Source organism: Rhodamnia argentea, chromosome 9 (genome assembly GCF_020921035.1).
Source record: "Rhodamnia argentea isolate NSW1041297 chromosome 9, ASM2092103v1, whole genome shotgun sequence".
Lineage (NCBI taxonomy): Eukaryota > Viridiplantae > Streptophyta > Magnoliopsida > Myrtales > Myrtaceae > Rhodamnia > Rhodamnia argentea.
The window spans coordinates 15,481,925-15,505,889 of NC_063158.1; the positions used below are offsets into that span (position 1 = coordinate 15,481,925).

At 38.5% G+C, this 23,965-nt stretch overlaps 3 protein-coding genes across 11 annotated transcripts; all 3 read right to left on the reverse strand.

The window, feature by feature from the left end:
* Positions 1 to 1,513: 1,513 nt before the first annotated feature.
* On the reverse strand, positions 1,514 to 7,997 carry LOC115756011 (pentatricopeptide repeat-containing protein At5g57250, mitochondrial). Of its 8 annotated transcripts, XM_048285223.1 has the most exons (5): positions 4,530 to 7,997; positions 2,773 to 3,621; positions 2,517 to 2,588; positions 2,113 to 2,320; positions 1,514 to 2,001 (listed from the first exon to the last, which is right to left on the reverse strand). In XM_048285223.1, the coding sequence occupies exon 1, from the start codon at positions 7,887 to 7,889 to the stop codon at positions 4,662 to 4,664; it is 3,228 nt and encodes a 1,075-aa protein (XP_048141180.1). In that variant the 5' UTR covers positions 7,890 to 7,997; the 3' UTR covers positions 1,514 to 2,001; positions 2,113 to 2,320; positions 2,517 to 2,588; positions 2,773 to 3,621; positions 4,530 to 4,661. The 8 variants fall into 8 exon arrangements, with proteins under 8 accessions (XP_048141180.1, XP_030551541.1, XP_030551540.1 ...); XM_030695681.2 differs by lacking the exon at positions 2,517 to 2,588 and having other exon boundaries at positions 3,533 to 3,621; XM_030695680.2 differs by having other exon boundaries at positions 2,113 to 2,940; positions 3,533 to 3,621.
* A 3,034-nt stretch (positions 7,998 to 11,031) lies between these two features.
* Positions 11,032 to 20,470, reverse strand: LOC115756021 (alpha N-terminal protein methyltransferase 1). Its single transcript, XM_030695694.2, has 8 exons — positions 20,155 to 20,470; positions 19,827 to 19,971; positions 17,301 to 17,359; positions 16,638 to 16,754; positions 16,037 to 16,138; positions 13,301 to 13,355; positions 11,900 to 11,997; positions 11,032 to 11,377 (listed from the first exon to the last, which is right to left on the reverse strand). The coding sequence occupies exons 1-8, from the start codon at positions 20,467 to 20,469 to the stop codon at positions 11,252 to 11,254; spliced, it is 1,017 nt and encodes a 338-aa protein (XP_030551554.2). The 5' UTR covers position 20,470; the 3' UTR covers positions 11,032 to 11,251.
* A 1,063-nt stretch (positions 20,471 to 21,533) lies between these two features.
* Positions 21,534 to 23,324, reverse strand: LOC115756018. 2 transcript variants are annotated; one of them, XM_030695692.2, is made up of 2 exons: positions 23,104 to 23,324; positions 21,534 to 22,029 (listed from the first exon to the last, which is right to left on the reverse strand). In XM_030695692.2, the coding sequence occupies exons 1-2, from the start codon at positions 23,243 to 23,245 to the stop codon at positions 21,740 to 21,742; spliced, it is 432 nt and encodes a 143-aa protein (XP_030551552.1). In that variant the 5' UTR covers positions 23,246 to 23,324; the 3' UTR covers positions 21,534 to 21,739. The 2 variants fall into 2 exon arrangements, with proteins under 2 accessions (XP_030551552.1, XP_030551551.1); XM_030695691.2 differs by having other exon boundaries at positions 21,534 to 22,032; positions 23,104 to 23,319.
* Positions 23,325 to 23,965: the final 641 nt, after the last annotated feature.

Genomic DNA, 23,965 nt, shown 5'->3' on the forward strand with positions numbered 1-23,965 from the left:
TTAAAATTATCCACATCGGCGCCGACACGCCGTGTCAACGATTTCTAGCTAAAATTGGCTGGATAGATTGAATTGATACAAATGCAAAATGTTTACAACTCAATTGACACAAAAAAAAAGTTTATGACTAAATTGGTGCAATTAAAATAGATTGAGAACTTTTTCTAGTAATTCTTCCAAACAAAAGTATGCATTGATGATTGAGATAGATAGAAACCCTTAGAGAAGCACCCTGTAAGATAGAGAATCCATGTACACATGAGAGTAAGCTTTCAATTAACAGTGTTACCCATCACATTTTCAGAAAGTTGAAAAGTGTGCTTTAATTCGTTGTTTAGGAAGATTATTTAGATCGTAAGGTGCGTTTGTTTCGATAAAAGAGCTTCTTTGCAAATTGGTTTCCCTAAGATTGTTTGCTGAAACATAGCAAGTCTTTTAGCACGTGCTCATTTATTCCAAACGAGGTCCAAATCCTTGAAAACGTTTTTAAGTCACGATCTACACTTAGCTTACGTTTGTGCTTGAGCTTCTTATATGGTATGAAAATGATCCCCAGGGTTGTCACCTAAAGGACCAACCACAGCCGAGCCAACGGGCTTTCAAATGGGCCGACGTGAAGAGGCTTGCATTACTGATCGGGGAAGAGGCTCGTCGAAAAGCCCATCATACATGTTGGACATAACCACTACGAGTGTCGAAACCAGATGGAAAAAACCGAACTAAAAATTGAAATCGAAACCGAACCGAGTATGAATTTCGTGCATTTTCGGTTCGGTTCGAATTTCAATTTGGATGTTGGAAAAATAACCATGCCTTTTCCAGTTCGATTTGATTAACCGAACCATAACCGAAACTCTCAATAAAAATTGAACCCCCAATTTAAAAACTCATTTCTTTCTCGCCACTCTCAAAATCATCCCGAACCCTAATCTATCTCTTGTCCATTTTCGTAAGCCGAAAACCTAGATCGAACCGAATTTGATTGAATTCAACCGCTCACCTTATCTGTTCAGTTTGATTAAGGTCTCCTAAAAACTCGAACCGAACTGTTGACACCCCTAAAATCATGATGATAGCATGCATGTGCGGGTTAAAGGTTCAAAATCTGAACCATGTTTTCGCTTCGGATCATATTCGGGTCAGTCACCAAAGTGGTCACGTTTTCTTAAAGTTATGAAAATTTATTTAGAGTAAAATAGAGACTAACAATTTACGGAGCAATGCATTACATATCCCAGGTTTTATAACATTACGGCTACTCATCGTAAACATGATATAAAAGTCAGCAGAGATCTCCACCCGGCATAGATTGCTGCAGTAAGGAAATTGTGACAAGAACTGCATGAACGCTTTCGCCTGCTGCAGGGTCCTGAGAATCAAGCTTCCTCCTGTCGGACCAACGCGACGACCTGATCCACAGCTTCGCCAGCGGCAGTGCGTACCTCCATAGCATCAGCGACTTCGTGTGGGCCGCGGAGAGAAAAGAACATAAGCATTAGAGCCAAGAATAACAATAGTAAAGTAGACCCAACTGCTGAAGATGACTAAGGATCTACCTTCAAGATTCTCAGTTCAGCACAGGGAGCACTTATAGCTGTTATCGCGGTTTCTATACTACTTTGCTTAAGGTCTTCCCGGCTTGTGAATGAGAACACTATTTCCTCTCTCCAATGCTTGCTGAAGTTGCCCCCGGGTGCCCCGCCCCCATTAGAGCTGAATTTGTGGTAAGAAAGCAGGAAATGGGGTGCATGGCATGAAAGGGGTAAGTTCCTCACCGCACATTCCTCGGGCCAGCCCTGTGCCCATCCCTACCGACGAGTTGACTGTAGAGAAAAGAATCAACAGCAGATAGCAGATGGTGCATAGCGGCTGAAGCCTCAATTACAGGAGGCAGGCCAGCATAAGACCCACATGCAGGTGAGTGCCCAAATAAGTCTGCCACAGGTATCAGCCCCTTGACCCCACTCATTGAGTGCATCACTCACGCAGTGTGCTCATGCTCTGTATATTTCCACATAACACAACACCAAGTTCAACTTCGGCCCGATAGGCATCATCAATCAGTAATATAGTCTTCTGTATCTCATGATTAAACTCATTAATACTCCGCACCTTGGATGTATTTCCTTCCAGAAATTCAGGTCTCCGAAGGTATCAAAGAACTTTTCGAATACATCAATTATGGATAAGATCGGTTTCATTAACCGATAACTCATCAAACTTGTTAATGAAGTTCTCTTCGTGAAGCCCTCTCGCTCGAGAGAGAATGAGATGTCCACATGAAGAACATATGCCAATGGCACCAAGAATTTGTGCATCCCTGTCAAAGGAAAAAGTGAAATATAAGGCCGATGCTAAATCTGATGAACTTCACATGTAAGAAATGGCAAGATTTTGTGCATTGTCAATGCAATTCAAGAAAGATGGCAGTAAAAGTGATAACTGATTTCATAAAAAATGACAGACAAAGTCCTTGCCTCACAAGTATTTAAATCTATCACCTCATGTCCACATACATTATAGGCCCCTACATCCAGCATTTGCAAGATGAATGCAAGATTATCTTGGATGTGAATAATGAGATTAATCTAAAACATTCAGAAGCTATACGTTAGAGCTATACCACTCAAAGCACAATCATTCAAACAAATGAAGACCTTTATTGTAATATTCCATATACAGGACATTTGCTGTGTCTGCATGGATGTCTATGGCACCACAATAATTATGTTTTTATGATAACTGAAAAGCATGAGTACAGGATCCGGCTACCTGGATGCCCATGGAACACACTGCAGTCCCCCATGAACACCATGAGAACATTGTCCTTATCATACAGGTGTCTGAAAGTCACTTCCATCCTCTGAATATAAGCGCAATAATCCTGATCTACCATCTTCTTTAGCTCATAATCTCTGAAGAGGTTACCTCAACTGTCATCTGGTAATGGACAATATACAGCTTTTCACTAATGCAGGTATTTAAATTACCCGGACACAAAAGCTACCATACGATAGAATGAGGAATAAACCACATTTGCCCTGACTATGGTCGCATTGGAGAGATTGAGCATTGCGTGCTGCTAAGACCCTTGTTGAATGAAGTGAAGAAAAAATGATTATCATTGTCTAATGAAACAGCCACATCACCTTATGTCCTACTTGTTAGTTACATGGTCCTAAATCATAAAACCCTATACTCACCAAACCCTAATCATTGTGATCCTCCTATTTATGCCTGCAAATTTCGCTCTTTTCACGTTCAAACATTAATCTTGAAAAGCAAACTATGGTCTAAATCCTTAATATTGTCTACCGAAAAATCCTCCTACTTTCCCTATCCCCTTTGTTCATCGTCCTTGGACCAGTCGGTATCAACAAAAGAGAAAAACTTTCATGGCTTCTTCAGAAAAAACAACTGATGATTTGTTCATCATAAAGGATAAGTGTAGAATCTGAAAAAAGAACTGTTCTCATAGGTAGTCAATAACAACAACTATTTGATGAGAACAGCAACAGGGACCTGAATTAACCTTGTCCATCGTAAGTCAGGTGAATTGCTTCCACTTTGGAAAATATGCGGATCACAGAAGGCACCTTCACAAGCTTGGATACCTGAAAACTGTAAGTAAGCACAATTAACTTAAAAAAATTAACCAAAATCAGATTGCGAAAGTACATTTAAATTTTTTCTCTGAAGGTTAAGCTTCAACAATATTTGCATTTAAGAAACTTGCTTCCAATGAAAAGAACAATATGAACTCAAATCTCTCGACCACACTACGAATGATGCAGCAACAGGAAGGTTAATATAAACAAGCAAACGATCCTTGACCGAAATTAATAGAGTTTTTAACAAATCAAAGTTCCGAAACCAAATTCTATATCTTTTCAACACGTTTTTCCTTGAATGCTGCCCTCGTAGGCTCTATAGAAAGAGAGAGGAAGTTGCAGAACATCTTTTCTCTTGTTCAATCCCATTCACAACTCTCACTTCACCCTTTCTCTTGTTCAACCACATTAATGACTGTTATCTCAGTTCTCGTCTTCTTCAGGTTTTGGTAGTCCTCACTATACAGGTCTGAGATGATAGAGCATCTTGACCCAGCAAGGCCTCTCTAATCATAGAAAGAGATAATAGTTAGTCAAGCACAAGCCAGAAAGAAGACAATCAGCAAAGACACCGTTAAAAATTTTGCAAATATTCAAAATCAGTATAGGCCACATGCAAATTTTATCAATGACAATGAAGACAAGATACATATGATAAATAGGCAACAAAAGGGACACAAAAATAGAAAAGACTATCCATTATGTTCAAAGAAAAAAAGAAGACTAGCAAATCAAAAAGAGAACTTTGAGAAGCATATGGCAATCCTGGAAGGCACCCAACCACACTACTGGAGCTGAAGATATGTCAACATCATAAGATCATGGAAAACAAATGCAGACAAAAGGTTCACAAAGACAAGCAAGCAAGCTGGGGGGGGGGTGAGGGAACGTAAAAGAGCAATGGCGACAGAGACAAACCTGTTGAGCAAATATTCATTGATCCTATGAAGCTGTATCTGCTATCAATGCCTAGGAACGAGCCATCACGAATCAGAGAGAGCAAGCAATACTCAAGCTAATAATGTTGGAGCAAATTAGTTTTCTTCTGCATTAGCAAACAAATCCTTTCAGAAGCAGGTTCGCCTTTTCTACCTCCCCACTTGAACATAGTGAAGCAACCAGGGAATAGAAAGAGTCAAAGTCATTAATCTTAGGTTTCGTTGCACTCGTAGCATCCTCCATGTTCTTCTCTTCCAATGGCCAAATTTCCAGGTCATTATTACTAAGGGCTGTCGTAGACCCAGCAACATCTGTTTTAAATCCCTCTCCCTCATATCGCATGTTTGATTTTGCCCACTCATTAAAATCAGCATGGAACTTCTGAGTAGGATGATACATGTTGCCAATTTCATCGAGGAGAGTAATGGCTGCTTTTATATTCCCTTGCTCACATAAAAGTACAAGAAAATTGTTTGATTCCGTTTCAAACTCAGAATCAACTTTGTTTATAAGCTCCACTATAGGCTCAGACTGAAGCATTTCTCTCAACACACTCCTTGCCTCTTCCATCCTTCCCTTGGCACTTAGACCTCTTAGCAGATACTGAAAACCCAACAGATCAGGTAACATAGCTTTATTCTTGAACTCAGAAAAAAGGGTGAGAGCCCCTTCCATATCCCCACTTCGGCAAAAGCCATTAATCACAGCACTTACAGTGAATGCATCCACCCTAAGGCCTTTCATCTCCATTTCATGGAGAAGCTTCAATGCATTGTCCAACATACCAATCTTAGAATAGCTATCAATTAATGAGTTGTAAACATGAGTACCAGGTTCGAGCCCCTTAAGGATCATTTTCTGGAAAAGTAGTTGAGCATCAATCAGAAATTGCTCTCTGCATAGAGCATCAATTAGTGTACAATATGTGATCTCAGATGGAACCAGACCAACTCTCTCTAGAGAATCACAGATCCGAAATGCTTCCATTAATCGACCCTGGCAGCACAACCCATTAATGACTGAATTGTAAGAGACCACGTTGAGGGCTATCCCCTTCTTCCTAATGAAAGAACAAAGATCAAGTGCCTGGTTAAGATATCCTCGCTTGCAGAGACAATTGACTATGATCGAATAATCAACCACATCCACAGGAATATGATCTGTCGCATTCATGAGTAGCTTATATGCATCTAAAATTCTGTCATCCTGTATGAGTATCTTAAATACAGATGTAGGTAAAGTGACAATTGACTTTCCCTCCTTCATCTTGTTGACAAATAGAAGGGCCCGGTCAACATCCTTCAAGCTTAGATAACGTGCTATTGTTTTTCCAACTTTAGGGTCACCACTTCCATATTCTTTAACAAATTTACACAGAAAAGGCTCAGTCACGTGTTTCTTCCCATCTATAAGTCCTTTGAGCATTAAAAAGTAAGACTTGCTTGTAATGAGTGAGCCATTCCTCCTCATCAACATGTAAATCTCTAACGCAGAGTCTGAAAAACCTTTTTTGCACAAGAAGCAGATAGCCTCATTACATACCTTATCGTATATTTCTGAGGGCAGTTTCCCAATTCTGATAACTAAAGTCAAGACTCCATCTGCATTTTGGTCTCTAAAAGCTTCCTTAATCAATAAATTCCAAATGTGTGTTTCTGCTGGCAAATCCTTTTCAACAAGTTCAAGAAACACGTCAATGGCCATATCAATCATGGCTTTCCTGCAGAGGCCCTTGAGGATACAGTTGTAACATGCAACAGAGGAGATTGACGTCTCCCTGAACTCATCAAATATCTCTAGTGCCTCATCTATTCTTCCTAGTTTACAGAATCCATCGATTAGCGTGCAGTACGTAATGGAATCAGCAGTTAAATTCATATTCGCCATTCTCTTATAGAGTGCAGTAGCATCTTCAAATGCCCCCACCATGAATGACGCCTTAATAAGTATGTTACACATGACAATGTCCATAGAAAATCCAGTTTCTTCGAACCTCTGCCTTATTTCTAGTACTCCCTGGACATTCTCTTCTCCAATGTACCCATGCAACAAGGTACTATATGTGACAACATCTCCCACAACTCCCTTGGAGAACTCATCTGCCTCGCATGTTCTCTCAAATTTGCATAGTCCGTTCACGACAGTATTGTACGTGACGACACTCGGACTAATCCTCTTCTGATCCATGTCACTCAGCAAATCAAGAACAAGATCAAAATCACCTTCCCTACAAGCACCATCTATCAACGTTGCATACAGAAGTTCATCCGCAACCATCCCTATATCTTCAATCATCTTAAAGATGTTATATGCTTCTTCCAGTTTTCCTTTCCTGCAAAGTCCCAATATCAAAACGGTGTAAGTAACCAGGTTGGGTTTCAATCCTTCGTTTCTCATCTTCGACAAAAATCCAACCGCCTTTCCTGTATTCTCTTCTCGAGAAAATCCCTCCATAAGGACGGTATAGCTAACGACATCTGCACCAATTCCTCTCTCTAGCATTTCACTATTTTTCCTAAAAGCCTCCATGACAAAACCTTCCTTGAGATATCCCCAGACCCAACAAGTAAAAAACACGACATCAAAAGCCAAACCCTCCTCCTCCATGGCGCGAAATAAATTGCCCACCTCGTCGACCCTACCCAATTTACAAAGAGCATGGACAAGGGCAGTGTAAGTGACTAGATTGGGACGTAAAGCCCCCGAAATCTTGGCCTTCTCAAAGAACTCAACACCAAGTTCCGGTTTTCCGATTCTGCAAAACCCAGCAATGACAGAACTACAAACGAAATTACCAAAAGGGTATTCCATCTTCTCGTCCGCTATCAACTCCATGACCTCAATCGCTCGTCCCATCATACCGCGAGAGCTAAACCCCTGAATTAAAGAACAAACAGTGTAGGAAGAAGGCAATACACGATACCCACTCAAGCAGTCACGAAAAACTGACAATGCTCTTTCCGGGTCGTTGCGATGGACACAATGACCTTGAATTATAGAGTCCCAGATGCGGGTCTTGGCAAAATTCGAAGTCTTGGCCGTCTGAGACCTCATGAATTGCTCTGCTTCTTCGAATTTGTGGAGTTCGAGAAGAGCCCGCGTGAAGATGGAGTGCGTGCGTGAGTTGGGATGGACATTGTTGTGCTCCAGCTGAGACAAGAGGTGAATGATGGAGCCGAATCGGCGGGATTCAGAGAGGAAGAGGAGGTGGAGGTTGAAGTGTTTGATGGTGGGAGTGAACCCTCTCTTGAGAAGAGTTTGGATGGGCGAGGCATTGCGGGTTCTGTTGTCGGAGTGAAAGGAAGAAGAGAATGAACGTGAAAGCTTGGTCGGGGACATGGAGAAGATCCAGGGAATGGTGATATTGCGGAGCTGCTTGCAGACACCATCAAGCTGATGGATTGGTTTGGCCGAGGGAACACAAGACAAGATCCCCTCGGTACGAGATTTAAGCTGGCAAAATAATACAAATGTTGTTTCAACTTTGGCTCAACGTATCACGTGCTTTATGAATTTTTTAATTTATTCAATATAATTCTTAAAATTTTAATTTAATATGTAATATAATTTTTAAATTTTTTATTTTTTTTAATTTGATCTCTAAACTTTTAATATATATTTAATTTAATATTTGAATTATATAAAAATATTTAATATTATCTCTGATCTAAAATAAATGAAATGACTATTTTGAATATTTGCATCGAGTTTACGATGTACATCAAATATGTATCAAAATTCGATAGATCAAATTGAATAAATTAAAAGTTTAGAGATTATATTAAATATTATACTAAAACTTAAACATCATATTAAATAAATTAAAATTTAAAAAATTACATTAAACATAAAGTTAAAGTTCAAAAACTATCTATATCGTTATTTTAATTTAAGAATTGGAATAGTCGCACGAGGAATACTCAATACTCCTTGATAGGAAATTGCATGGTCCAGTAGGCTATTTTTTACTGGACTAGCCGCGGAACAATATGGCCTTTGAATCTAAAGTCAAAAAACTATCGTCCGTTGGATCAATTTTGAAACAACTGGTTAAATTGGTAACGCATCGATATTTAAGTACTGTAAATTTTATAATTAATTAAGAACTATCTCGACAGTTAAGAATAATTACTTAAGATAGGTTCCATTAATTTACTAACTTAAAAAGAACATTGTCATTGCTGGTAAATTTCTGAGAGTGGACAAGATCAAATCTACGGTAAGAATATATTGCTTACTGTTTCTTAAGTAAAGTTACTATTGTTAGAACCTAAGTAGTATCGGCATCGACACGTCATTTCTCAAAAAATAGAGAATTTCGACACATTGGAACACATTATATATTAATGTTTATTCGTATATATACATGATAAATATAAATATAAATATATATATATATATATATATATATATATATATATATATATATATATATATATCAACGATGAGCTTCTGCTACTTCTTTTTCTTTAGTTAGGGATTCATGATTAGTCGTTTTTTTTTTTTTTTTTTTTTGCTGGCTGAGTATATTCATTTTGAGATAGTTGGGTATATAATTGAAGTGTATATATTTTTTTTTATAGATTTACATTTTGGTGCCTAATTTATTTTTATTTTTATTTTTTTGTCTAGACCCTTAATTTATTGAAAATGTTTAAAACCGACATGTGCGTGTCGAAAATGGCATGTTAGGATGCTGCACTTGCTTGTCGCCGACATGTTCGGAGTGTTGACCAAATATCAAATGTATGACACATGTTGATCATGTGTCAATCGTGTGTCGGAAAGTGTTGGTGCTTCCTAGGTTGGGATCATATATGAACTTGAGGTAATTAATTTTTTGTAAAGGTAGAGTATTAATTATCATCCATATGGACTTGAAGGCTGTTTGCAATTATTGAGGTCTAACCACTAACTATAGGTTTTGATGGTTTGACATAATTTGAGATTAGTTACTATGGTATGAGTTACTCCGTAGCTAAATAACTGCTCGAAGGGGAAAGTACTGGCTGCAGGTTTAGTCAAAATTACGACTTCGGACAAATTACAATAGTCAAAAACATTTTATATAAGATATAACCTATTGAGGAAATAAATTATCGCCATATATTACTGAATAATAGCATTATCGAGTTGCGTAGTATGAAAACAATTTTACAACTAGTGATGCAAGTTATTGACCTCAATTAACTAATGAGCATTGGGTTAAAGTTACAGCATTGACAAATAATTACTAGTGACAACATCAGAAGTTCTAGCCAGAGAGATGACTTCTTTCCGATGCCGAAGCTATGATTTTAGCTTCTTTGGATATTGAAAAGACTTTAAAACTCCCTATCTAAACAAATTTTTGCAATTCATCTTAAGAAGATTGACATGGATTTTGATGGAACTTTTTTAAGAAAGAAATGTTTAGGCTTGAAACTAACAATGTGAGTGCCTTCTATGGAATAGTGATTACTATAATTTTCTTTTAGAGTGCAAGAGGGAGGGCGATTCTTTCATGATTGATTTTTTTTTCCTTGATGTCTATATAGTATTGTTCAACGATATTGAGCTTTCATCATAAAATACAAAGATATGTGCAGTGGAAATCTTAAAACTTGTCACAAAAGTATAATTAAATCCTAAAACTTGTAAAACGTATAATTAGGTCTTAAAACTTGTCAAATTGGTACAATCAAGTCCTTCTATTAATTCTGTCCAACTTGATCGATGGAAAATACCGACGTAATTTTTTTATTATTATATATCCAAAGTCCAATACTGAAATAATTTCAAAAAAGAGAGAGGAAGAGGAGGAGGAGGAGAAGAAGAAGTTGGAAATCAGGTAGCAAGGCTACAAGCCTTCGCTGCCGCCGTCCCACCATCATTAGGAAGGGCCGCAAATGGTGGGGGAATGTCGGCGAGGTCGCAAGGCCCCGGCCTGCCTAAGCCTCACTAGGGGTTGGCGATTCTTGCCGCCTGGATTCCAACTCTCCCTTTTTTTTTTAATAGTTTAGCTTATTTTTATTTAATTTAAATTAAACTTGTATTAAAAAAATTATATTTGGACTCAAATTACGTCCTTTTGGCCTTTATGTTTTACTTTTAGCCATATCATTGCATGTAGAAGAGAGTGAATATTTAAAAAAAATCACGTCAATGTTTCGTCATCCAATTTGGACGAAATTAACGGAAAAACTTAATTGCATCAATTCAACAAGTTTTAAGACTTAACTGTACCTTTTGCAAATTAGAGGATTTAATTGCACTTTCGTGATAAGTTGTAAAACTTCCATGCACATGTCCCTAAAATTTAAATAGAGTCAAAATCTGATTTGAGTGAAAATATTATACATGTCACCCTCCCTTGGGCACCAAGACATGATGGTCCTTGATTTAATTTTTGATTGAGAAAGCATTTTCTTTAGATTTTTAGTTTACTTTTACGGTATGCCAATTACCCTTGAATTAAAAAAGAAAAAGAAAAAGCGGCCTATTGAACAGCAAAATATGTTGTACACACCTTCCATCAATACCTTGAAAATCAATGTGACAACAGACAGAGCAGAATGCGCAGAGATCACACTAATTCAATCGCTTAAAGTATAACATACATGCAAGAACAGATGAGCATCTCACAACATTCTGAGCGCCGTAAGGGTGACCCCAAGAACCATCTACCCCACCTCCGATAACGAAATCCATGAAGCAATTACTCATTTGATGATGCTGGGTCTATTGTGTTGTGCTTTGGCTCTGGTGCCGTGAACCCGTTTAGGCGTATCAGGGGTTAAAGCATACATCTTCACAGCGAATAATTCCTCAGGTAATCCCCTCTGGTCCTGTAATGATTCAATGGATTCAGTCTGTAATGATACATGGAAGACCCGGGTCCATGTGATAAGTTCAGGCTATACATAACAGAGAGAACCAGTAGAAGTCTTCTAGATGTTAGAAGATATTTCAAACAGTAAAGTTCCATGAAATCGCAAATTCACCACTTCCCAAAAATCTTTCTTTCCAGATTAAGTTCAAGAAAATACAAATGCTGATTCAAATGACACCCTTTCCTCCGATAGAAGGTTTTGAGGGTTTCAGTGTGTAGGGATGCTGTTATGAGCCTAACGAATACCACAATTCATCAATCTCATACTGAGCAATTCATTAGCTATCCCCACCTGATAAATTTCCAAAAAGTTGTTGCAAAGTCTTAAATACTGCTGCAGAAAATCAAGTGGAAGGAAATACAACTTTTCTTATTCCCATTTGCAGGAAGAATATTGCTCAGTGCTACAGAGACGCTTGTTGAATAGGATTTTAGCAAAATGAAACATAGATTAGGTATGTACTAGGAGGACTGAAACCTTTGATTTGAAGATATGCAATCCACACCGGTGGAAGAGCTCCTTAAAGTACGTATCGGACCTAGTGACGCTTCGATCTTCCTTGTCCAACACAAATCCTACATACAGAAAAGTCTGGCTCATGAATCTCAAATACTATTGAGCAAATAAGTAGAAAAGATTTGATGTGAACCAACTTCAGGCTATTTATTTTAACAATCCTCAAGTCATCTTTCTTTTCTATTTTGTGGGAATCAGTAGACCCTCTTTGAATGAACCTTAATGCATAGCCAAAGCCATTGTCTTCTCCACGTCAAATAGCAAGCAATTGCATCTTCTTTTTTGTCGTCTTATAAGAGAAATCTTATGATATGAATGAACTCTCTTAACAGAATCAAACCTACTCTTGAACACCTGTTAGATACGAATTGACTTTCTCAATCATCAACTTTTTCACTGACATATCTTAATCACACATCAAAATCGTATGATGCCAATAATGTACTGGTAGACACACTGCTCTTCTCAAGTATCATAAATGTTGAGACATTTGTGCATCTTTAAAAGACATATAGCCTGGTATACCAAAATAATCTGTCAAGCACAATCTTTTAGCCATTCAGATATTTATGCGCTTGGAAGGTAGTAAAAACCTCCAGTCTGATGTGCTGTCCTGAGCTATTTTTAACTCTCTAGCGTACTTAATGGAAGGCATCAACAACTCTTTCAACATGCTTGAACTCCAGCCCATGTTTAGAACAATGACCCTCAATATACACTTGATTTTTGGTTATCGTGGATAAGATACCCATTCTTTATAAATAACCCTTTTCCCCCTTGTTCCCGTCTAAATGATTCAAAAACTTCTGTTTCATAGATTATCAATAATGCCAAATTAAGCTTTGTTTCTGCAATATCATAGTAACTGACTCTGAAAGTCTGGAAAATGTGGAAAGGGTCATTATTATCATTTGATAACATGTAAGAATATAATGCATCGACTTAAGAATATAATGCATCGACTCCACTCAAAACAAACTTGTAATGACCCCAGGATGCAAATACGGCATCCACCAAGAAACTGTCCTGAGCCTGATTCAGTGCATGTATATATTAACTTCTGTATTTTTGTCACAAGCTCCATGACTAAAACATAAGAATAAACAAAAGTAAGCTTACTAGAATAGCATATCGGTTAAAGTTTTCCATTTAAGTACTAGTTCCTGTCCTTGTATTGTTGCCTTTTCTGGAAGATAAGGTCTGGATGTTGGAGTTAACCATAGCCAAGGAAGATAAGATGAAAGAACTATATTATACTATCATCTTATTATCAGGTCTAACCATAAACAGATATGTGTCCTTTTAACAGAGAAGAAAAATCTATCATCACTAAGAGTAGCATATGAAAGATGAAATAAGTACCACTTCTAGCAATATTCTCCTTCAGGACGAAAAGCCCACCAGGTTTGAGGCCAGCCTGAAATATATTTTGCTGAAGACATAAGTCATACATAAAAGCAAATATGCAGAAGGGAAATCCCAAGACACTATATAGAAACGTGTTGCCACTTATCAGGTACCTATATACTATTTCAAGGCAAATTAGTTAGGTAGGCATTTTAGAAAAGACGGCCATTTGTATTGGTCAATAACTGATAGTGCCAATACAATGGGAAATTACCATTGTATGGCAAAAATGATTATGAAAGTACATAAATATGGAGTCATGAAGGTCTTAGAATAACCTAACAGAAAAAAAAGAAGACCTTAGTGATAATCAATAGACCAGCTTCTGCAGGGTATATTGTTCAGATTAAAGCAGAGACACCAGAAATCTAACTATAGCCATTTGAGTTATTTTATGACCAATTATGGGAGGGATTTAGAACTGTCATGATCTAAGGCTAGCAAGTTAGTGCCAGGGAAAAAGCATGGATCAAACGTATAGAAAATCAAGAGAATGAGAGTCCTTTGCTCCACTCTGGTCTCCTTTCCTCAACTTCTCATTCTCAATTGAATCTTTTCATTCATTCTTTTATCTATTCCTTTCTCAGTGCCTCCCAGCACAATTCCTGCTTATAAGGAGCTAAAAAAGATCAAGCATACTTTAACAGTATAAGGCCTCATTTGGTTCCATCGACAAGCAATCCATAAGTGGATCCTCAAACCAAGTATATCCGTCCCATAGATGATACAAATATTTAGGTCTTTAGAAGAAAACACAACTTAATCATTGAACACTCAAGGGCTGAGATTTATTCCTTTTTTTGTTTGCTCTTTTCTTTAGTCTCTTTTTTTCTTTTCCTCTTTTCTCTTTCTGGTTTTCTACATTCTTCCCCACCCAACCACACACAGCAGAACCGTTGTTGCAGAGTTGCCCCCCCCCCCCCCCTCTTTCCTTCTTTTGCCATCATGATCCCCAGCCATCACCCGTCCATCCACCAATGACGTCAATCCCTTGCCTAGTCAAGTCGTCCTTTGCCTCTCTCCATGGGGAGCTTGCAACCGAGCCCATGGAGGTCACAACTTCTGTTGATTCAGTACAACGAAGGTCACTTGCCTTGCGTGGTTGCACAAGGCCCAAGACCTCCATGGCCTTGGAGTCCAGCGCGCGCGCGCGAGAGAGAGAGAGAGAGAGATGCAGTGAACTGAGTGAACTTATCTGTCTTTAGCAAGTTTCAGAGCACCAAAGATAGAAAGACATGTACAAGTGAGCTCGCATGGTAGTGGCGGCGGCATGTCGGGTGAAGTAGGAGATGGCGGAGGTGGCTGTTCCATGGTTTTAGGGTGATTGACAATGGTTAAGGTGAAATTGGAAGCCCAATACTAACTATTAGTAGGTAATCTGATTCTATTTTCTTGAAAAATCTGAGTTGAAGAGCAATTCGATTCCATGTTTGAAATTCTTTTCAAAGGCAATAATCTCAACCTTTGTATTTCAATTCTTCCAATAACCCTGTCTCAGGGAATCGAACATGGCCTAAAAGTATATAAACACAGAAAAAGCTCGAAGTAAGAAAACAAATCTAACAAAGCAACTCATTAAACCCCCCACCCCCAACCACACCACACCCCACACACACACAAAAACAAGTGGCCCTGCCCACTCAACAGCAACCGCCACCGTCAAGGTTGTCTGTTTGCGGCAACCACTGGAGTGCTTGTCTTCATGTCACATTGGTTGCATAAGACCACCACGACAGAGAGTACCACCATGACAGTGGTCGCGTTGTTGCCTGTCAAGAGTGACCACAGTCAAGGTGTGGTGCCTACAAATGGCGTTTTGGTGATCCCCACAAAGATTACATCTCAATACAATGGCTTTCTCTGGCATCATATGCACAACGTGGAGGGGGCAGATCTGGCACCACCACGCGATGGATCACCAGAGGGGTTCAACCACCACGCAGTGGTTGCAGGCATTGCCTATGGCACGCAGGTTACAGCCTGAATTTTTTTTTTTTCATTGGAATGACAAGGTCAGATATATAAATATATACCAATGAAAAAGAATCAGGCTGTAACCTGCCACACCCACGCCCACCCACACACACACACAGTTTTGAATAATGCAAAAGAAGTCCACAAAAACTAGGTCAGCTTTTCTCTTTTTTTTTAAAAAAAAGAAGCACAAGTCAACAATTTTTTACAGTGTCAACATGTTAGCAAAATCGTCACCGGACTAGTGCAAGGACATAAGGTGGCACATGTTAAAAAGTACGAGAACCATTTTGCAAAAAGAAAGTAGAGGGACGCTCTTGAATTTCGAGCAAAGGCATAGGAGCTGATAGTGCCATTTCACCAGATAAATACTCCTTCCAGGAATAAGAACTGACAAATAAAAGATTCATAAACTTTCATGCTATAAAACGCCTGACACCAACAGCAACCCCTGAAGCTCATCAGACATTTTGAGCAGCACTCCAACCGTTCACAACAATAGCAGCCAATTGTCTTTTACAACAGCATCTGAACCTCAGAAAGACTACTGCTACAGCAATGATAGCAGAAACTATACCGTCCTAGGCCCATCTCCAGTTGGAATCGAATATACATCAATATCAAATTAAAGATTTGATCATGCTTCACATTTCTAGGTTTCTTAGAACATGGAGCAGTTTTTACACTGTTTTCTTAAGCGGACAATATTTGGCTTACCTTGGCTCTCATAAAGAATGATACAAAGTCATCATCTGCAAGATGGCCAATGCACCATTGAATCCATATGACATCATATCGTCCTACATCAGGTGTGAATTCCTAAAACATAAACAAATGAATTTCAATATGAAACAATTAGATCACTTACATACAAGTTGTACAAGTGGAAGTGTAGCAATCCTATGGGACAAAGCAAACATTTCTAGAAGACTTATATTCATGAACTTGCAAGTCTGCAAGCAACGGCGCCCTGTGGATCAAATTTAAGGCAACTAGTCAATTATCCATTTTAAAATCCTTGAAAGGTCTATACTTTCACATATATGTAATATATAAGCCAGATAACTTTTTTTCCTTTGAATGGAAAACATAATAAAATATTTTTGTACTTGTAAAAGAGAAACCAAGGGGGTAGTACCTCAAAGCAAAATCATAATGTCTGCTATTGTGTTGATGCTAACCCTAGTCTGTAGCTACTCCCTAATGACCTTGTAATCAGTATAACATTTAATATAGTTGAAAAATTCTAAAGACGTTATTATGGAGTCATATATATTGTTAAATTTGGTATATTTTGAATCTGTCCACTATAACTCACCTGAAGGGGGACACAGAAGAAATTTGTGGCCTTATTCTCAATTGCTGAACCGCTTTCAGGAACCAAGCTTTCACGGGCAGCTTCTAGGAAGTGCGATACAGGCTCAAGGAGATCAACCTACGTCCCGAATGAAAAGAAAGAAAAAACGATATTTGAAGAGCTGACAGTCCTCTCAATCAACAAGTTTCAATTTGGCCCAACCAAACATCAATGTTGTGGTAAACACTAAAAAAGAGGTTTTGCAATGAATATGTTTACTACTGAGCAGCAGAAAGCAATCTGTTTTGGCACCCAGAAAGCAGTCATCAAAAGTCAAGTTATGTAGGTGTAGAAATACAGTTGCTGTCCATCGACAAGAAAGGAAAGAACAAGATAGATTCTGCCCTCGATATGAAATGAAAATGGACATTGATGTGTCAGGATCAGGGTTTGAAGTAATGAAAAACTAGGAGGTCAAAGAAAAAGAGAACAACCTCAGATGCTGCCATTGCCAGATCTAAATATAGGCTTGGACTCCTTAAACAAGTATCACACAAAACCTAACTACTAAAAACACCAAATGTGAGACAAGAAGAGAATAACGACGCTGCGTTTACGGTTATTTTTGTAGCTGGAGCTAAACCAAGTTTGCTGGTCAGAGCAACAAGGAAAATACAACTTTACCTCAGTGAAGAACCTGATTAGAAGATTCTTGGAGACTCTTCCAATGCCAGAACCACAATCTGCAAGAGTTATCCGTATTGGTGAAGAGTTTCTGAAAAGAGAAACTAGCTGACTGGTACTTATGAAGGGTCAAATCCATGAATTAACAAAAGCTAAAACAAACATAAGGTATTGAAAACATATAGACTACTGTCGAAATGAGGATAATGCAACAAATATGTCATCAATTGACTCTCCATATATGGTACCCGAAACATTCTAGATGTATTACAGAACACACTGATTAGTTGGTCATGGTTAATGTCCATTGGCTGCGGAATCATGTATTCGACAAAGATTCATGTCATCGTGTTAGAGAAAAGTCAAATTGTTCCACAGGGTTTGCTGCTGGGATTCACATAGTAATACAAAGCCAAAGTGGATTATCTGGAGCTTTAAGAATTTTTTTTTTTTTTTTTGGGATAGAAAAGCTTTGAGAAGAGTTTAAGTGGGAGGAAAAAAATTTCTCATCAAAGGGAGGTAGACATACGCTCCTTAATAGCATGCTTTCTGATGTTCCATTTGACTTCCTCACTTTGTTTCCAATCCCTATCTCAGCGGCAAAAAGCCTTGAGAACATACAGTTAAAGTTGCTTTAATCTGACATTTCGTCTATCTATCGGAATATTTAAAAATGACCAATTTCTAATGGAGGCCTTTCAGTAAAGCTTTGCTAAGGCAGGGGTGTAATGTGGATAACTTCCAAAGCAGAATAGTATTAGAGAGGAAAATGGTAGGAAAACCCTGTCAGGGGATGACAGATGGTTTTGAGACACTGTTGTTAGAGTAATTAAATATTAAACTACGCCTTCATCTAACACTTAAGCTTTTAGAACAGTTGACAGTCGTCTTACAAAGTCTCGCAACTGTATCGGAGATTTATTTCCTGGTTTTTCTACATAAGCGAGGAGCAAGATAGTTAGGGTGGGTGTTGATTACTGCAAGGCTTACAATGGAGAAGTAGCATGGGAATTGGGCAGTTGACTTCTTACACATGGCTCAAGGTCGGGAGCTCAAAGCTTTCTCAAAGTGTTTTGAGCTGTTGAATAGAACGACGCTAGATATGGGGGTGAAATACTGTCCACACTGAAATTATTCTACTACTGGAACTTCTTCTGTTAAATCCTACTACTCTAATCTCATCTCTGCACAGATGCAAGTGCAAATAAGCACGATCTTCCTTTGGGAATCTATTTGCAAAGTCACGGTTCTTTAGAAAGTTCCCTTTTTCTCTTGGGAAACAGCTAGGGGACTTATTCTCACTTGGACAATCTTAAAAAAAAGAAGAGAAAAGAAGATAAAGAGAAAGGGACAACACTGGTAAATAGATGATTTTTGTGCATGAAAAAGGAGAGTTTGATTCTAATAGTTGCTATATTGCAACTGGACAAGAATATTTGAACTCTGTGCTTAGAAGTTTTAGAATTGAAGTGGATCAGTTCAATCACTGCGCAACGTGACTTTGGGCATTTAGAGGGGGTATGAGTTCGTGTTTTGCAGAGAACAAAGTTACCAAGACAATTCTCTCCTTGTCTTCTGGCTTATTTGGGAAGAAAGGAAAAAAGAAACAAGAGGTGAGTTGAATTTTTAGGGATAATTGGTCATACATTATCCACCTTTGGTATAGTGAAAATTCAATCTCATTTTGTATATGAGTGGCTTTCCTTCTAAAGATGATACATACAGGGGTGGTACCCCCTAGCTACCTTCTTAGTGGTATTCTGCTTGTCATAGAAATGAAAAGGTATAAGTTATACCCCAATAGACCATATTTTCAATGCAGTCATATCCATCAATAACCAATGAGAGCATCTTTCTGATTGAGAGAAGTGAACAGTGCAAATTGTGGCAAATTATGATGGGACTAATTACAATGTTCGTTCAAGCCATAATTTACAATAGTGTCCTCATATGTTACGTAATCTGTCACAGGCAATTAGCATAATGAATTTTAGTATGGTATTACGATGACAAAGTACAAAGGGGGGAGCCTGGATTGGCAGATAAAAGAAGAATATCTTACAAAGCATGCACTACAGATCCTCTTGCAAGACTATGAAGTTAGCAAACTCTTTAGCTTAGTTTCATTTCTGGTATGAAATTCTTTCGCCATGCAAACTTACCTAATCAACAAAGTAAAAAAGCCATCGAATCAGGAAATCTTCAGTTTACGCCTGGATACTGCAGTGCTCATCCTATTTACACGAGAGGTATTTCCTAATGTCAGTGGAACAATTTCTGCTACTAAGTCACTAAATCCCTCCATCTGGAGATGGGGGTTCAAACAAGTTAATAAAATGAGATCGAAACTTTGATCCCCCCCCCCAAAGCAAACAATCATCAAGGCGCGATCAAATTGTAGCGAAATCTCATGATTATCAATCTCATCAATGTCACAGTCAAATTAGCCTTATTGAGACACAGAAAAAAAAAAAAGCACAGACCCAGAAGCCCGCGCCTGCACACACAGACAGAGAGAATACGAACCGAGGGCAACAAGATTACGGCCTCTTCCACCACCCGGGAAGCGTTCAACCAAAAGCAATCTGAGAAAAGCTTCGCTGCCCTTTATGTCAGCGTCATTAACGTGTGCATATCCTCCCAACACTCCATCTGTAGTTGCCTCCACACCCTTCTCTTAAGGCACGAGAAAGAAGAACCCCATAATTATTATTCAGCAGTAACTCCATGAAATTACAGACTTTGTTTGTAAGCACACGAAAGGAACATTCTCAACTAGGCAAAGAGAGAAGCAAAACAGAGCTAACTGGGGAAAACAAGAAAGAGAAAAGAGAGTAATGGGAAAGTTGCATACTTCCCAATAGCCAACGCCTTGGCGGTACCACTCCTTCCTCTTGTGAACATCTCCGTCTTTGCCGATTTCTTCCGTCCACATCTCTTCGGCGTTCTTGAACTCTCGTCCCTTGGAATCGAATCCACTCGCCTCCATTATCGGGGTCGCTGTCAGCTGCTCTGGCGAAGCAGTGGGCTTGTTCGCGGTGCTTCGCAGAGGAGAGTGACGAAAGAGGGGTTTTGCGGGGAGTCCAAACCGGGGTTGTGGGGAAGAGATGGCGAGGCTGCAAGTGCAACTGGGTTGGACCCGAATCGACACCTGCGCCTCCATGGGCATCAATCCCAACTCCTAGTTTTCATTTATTTTCCCCAAAGGGCCAAAAAGAATTCACTTGGTGTTTTTTTTTTTTCTTTTTTGGTTCGGGAAATTCACTTGGTAAATGACAGTTAAAAAAAAATTCGACCAAAAAAGAATGACAGTTAAAATTTGAGGGGAAAATTTAAAATATGGGGATGACGTACGTTTATTTTCTTAAATAAAAATTTGAAATGAATATTATTTTAAGACTTAATAACCAAAAAAAATTTCTAACTTTAGCATCTATCCTAATTATATCCAAAAAATATTTGCAACATATAAAATCATCAATTTTTTCTTTTATCCTAATTCTTCCTGTCTAATACAAAAAAAAAATCATAATTTTAGCATCTGTTCCAAAGCTACTCAAAATGGCACATTTTGGATTTTCCCCATCACTCAACAATCCAAAAAACGATTAGACTTGGAGATCCGATTATTTGGATGAGCGATCTTAAATCTCGTATTCCTAAAACCTGTTGTTTTCGAATTTCGAAGATTTATTAATAAGCTTAGTAAAAAAATTCAAGTCACGTAGAATTAACTAATAGTAATTATAGACAGAATGCTAATGTTGATAGAATTGAGATAAAAAATAAAAGTTGAGATTTTTTTATGAGATAAATTTTTTTTTAATATAATTTAGACAGATGTTAAAGTTTGGGATTTTTTGGGTATCAAACGGACAAAATTGAGATAAAAGTAAAAGTTGAATATAATTGAGACAGAGTATAAAGTTCAATTTTTTTTTATAAAATCCAAAAAATTAAATATAATTGGGACACAAGTTAAACTTGAGGCTTTTTTTTTAAGACAAAACTTTTTTGGATATAATTGAAACAGAGATTAAAATTGAGGATTGTTTTAGATATTAGTTTGTTTTGGATATTAGGCCCAATAATTTATACACAAAGTACTAAAGATTTAAGAGTACTTTTTAAAATAATTATTGTTACCTTTTTAGGAGTTTATAATACGGTTTCTCATTTTACCTTTTCCCTTTAACCAAACATTCCCCGGGACAATTGGCTGGTTAACACATTAAGAAAGAGGATCCCCTTCCTTGCTAAGGGCGAAGTTTACATACGTGTACATGCTATCTGCTAAAGAAGATGCGAAAATACAAACATATAAGAGAAATTTACAGGGAAACGATCCGTACAACATGATACAATCAAGGAACAGGGCAGCAAGCAGTTCCAACTTCTTGAAAATCTCCCCTGCCCCATTACATAGTATTAAAACCATTTCATAATCGAGAGCGAATAAAGAGTTTCTTTTCTGCGGCTCTCGGGAGGTCCAACTGTTTGGGTCCTTCGTTTGGCGACTTCTTCGAAGATTCCGACCCCATAACAGATTCAGCTGACCTCTCATGCTCTTGTCTCACTTTATTCAATCCTTCCCGCCTTTTCTCCATGATTTCATGTATATCATTCAGCCCGACTTTGAGATCTCCAGGTCCGTTATCATCCTTAAGTGAGAGACAAAGCACTTGATCCTTCACGCCATCCTGCATAAACTTAGTTGCCTTCTTATTTCCCGCTGCAGGAACAAATGGACATAAATTGAAGCTCAAACAGAGGTAATGATACATGCACTGGATATCAAAGGACATGCAATTCAAGAAGAGCCAAAAAATTCCACACCTTGTGGAAGTGGCTTGACTGGCTCTTGTAAGCAAGGGAATTCAAACAAATGCGACTATGACTATTATAACGGTTTTGTCGTAAGATGCAGCAAAGAGATCCATGACCAACACAAATTTGGCAAAGGCCCCAATGGTTTTTCATATGCACGCTACTGCGCATAAACCATACAAAACCAAATGCATCCTTATTTCAATAACTTCCTCGTTTCTGCCTCATTCAAGTGTGCTGTGCAACTTACAACTACCCGTACTGATGCAAAGTAAGCAAGCATTGTGCAAGTACTTTCAAGCAGTCGACGTGCACATCCACCAAGTGCCCAGAATTTCGTGTCGACCAGAAGAAACAAAACTGAAATAGCCGAAACACCATCATTGATTAGCAGATGGGTGATTAGTGAACCAGATCTGAAACCACAGAAACACAGGCTCCGACTTACTTGGGCAACAAGAAATGGACATCACAAGATTCAAAACGCTAAACGTGGGGAATCATTCAAATTTTTGGTGCAAAATTCGTGGTGAGTTCCAGATTTTAACTTCTAATTCAACTCCAGGGAAAGAAGACCACATATCTTTGAGTGAAAAAAGGATTCAGACAGCAATCCAATGGAAAAAAACCAATTCAAGTCATCAACCAACATATGATTCCACTCCCAGACTCGATTCGACCGCCCAGCATATGGCAGAATCTTCCTCGACCTCTGTTCAGGCAAGCCAAATCAAAGCAGTCGACTACAATTCCTGATTTTCACAAGGTCCACCGACGCGCCGCCAAAAAAAAAAAAAAAACAGACTTCCGCAATGGTTATCATTGGATACCGAAGTTACCTAATCAATTCTTCCATGAATCATCCAACACAGACCACAGAGACCGCACAAAGCAAAACCATCATCTAAAAAGGAGTAGTAGCTCTAGAAGGTGGTATCGATTCAGTCACGAATAGGCGAAGGGCGAGAGGAAGAACCATTAATGCCCCCGAGGGACTCCCGGACGGCGGAATCGACGGCGAATCTGCGGATTGACGTCAGAATGCGCCCGATCCTGCTCTTGAAACCAACGACTTCGCTCAGGTTCCGAAGCCCCTCGGAGTTAGCGCCGTTCGCCATGGTTGGTACGATCAGAAACCCTAGGGAGCGAGCGAGCTCGATTCTTGTCAAAAAAATGGAGGAAGTGGCGTAACTCGGAAGATTATCCCGCGTGGGAAGAGATGGGTGAGATCTTTTGAAAGGGCCCATTAAGACAATACGTGGGCCTAAAAAGGCCGAATGAGTGACGTGGGCCCATTCACCGGGAAAATTCGAACTTTTGTTCAAGGGACAAAATTATCCGTCCGAATAAAAAAACGAAAATATTTGACCAAAAAATAAAAACATAAAAATAATAAAATAACGAAAAAAGAAAATAAAAAAATTAAGATAGGATAACAATAACCTGACCGAAACAAAAATATAACCTCACTTTCAAATACATTAAAAAAGAAAGATTTTTTGCTCCAAGGATAAAAATATCAACAATCAATTTCGGTGTGAAGACGTTTTTGTCCAACGGGCCTAGTAATGACGACATGCTCCACGAAACTTGTTAATCGAGCCAGTATAACGACGCTTCTTTTTTATTATAAAGGATTGATTAGCTCAAAATTGGCGATTTTAAACCCCAGCCTTCCAATTTGCAGGTAGAATTTGAGGCTTAGTTTTCCCTCTCTCGTTACCTAAAAAGAATGAGCTAAAACCCTAATCAAATTAGTTGTTTTGTTTCAAAGAAGCCTCTCATCTGTTTTGGCTTAGTTGATGTGACAATTTCCGAATTTATAATTGTGGTCAAAT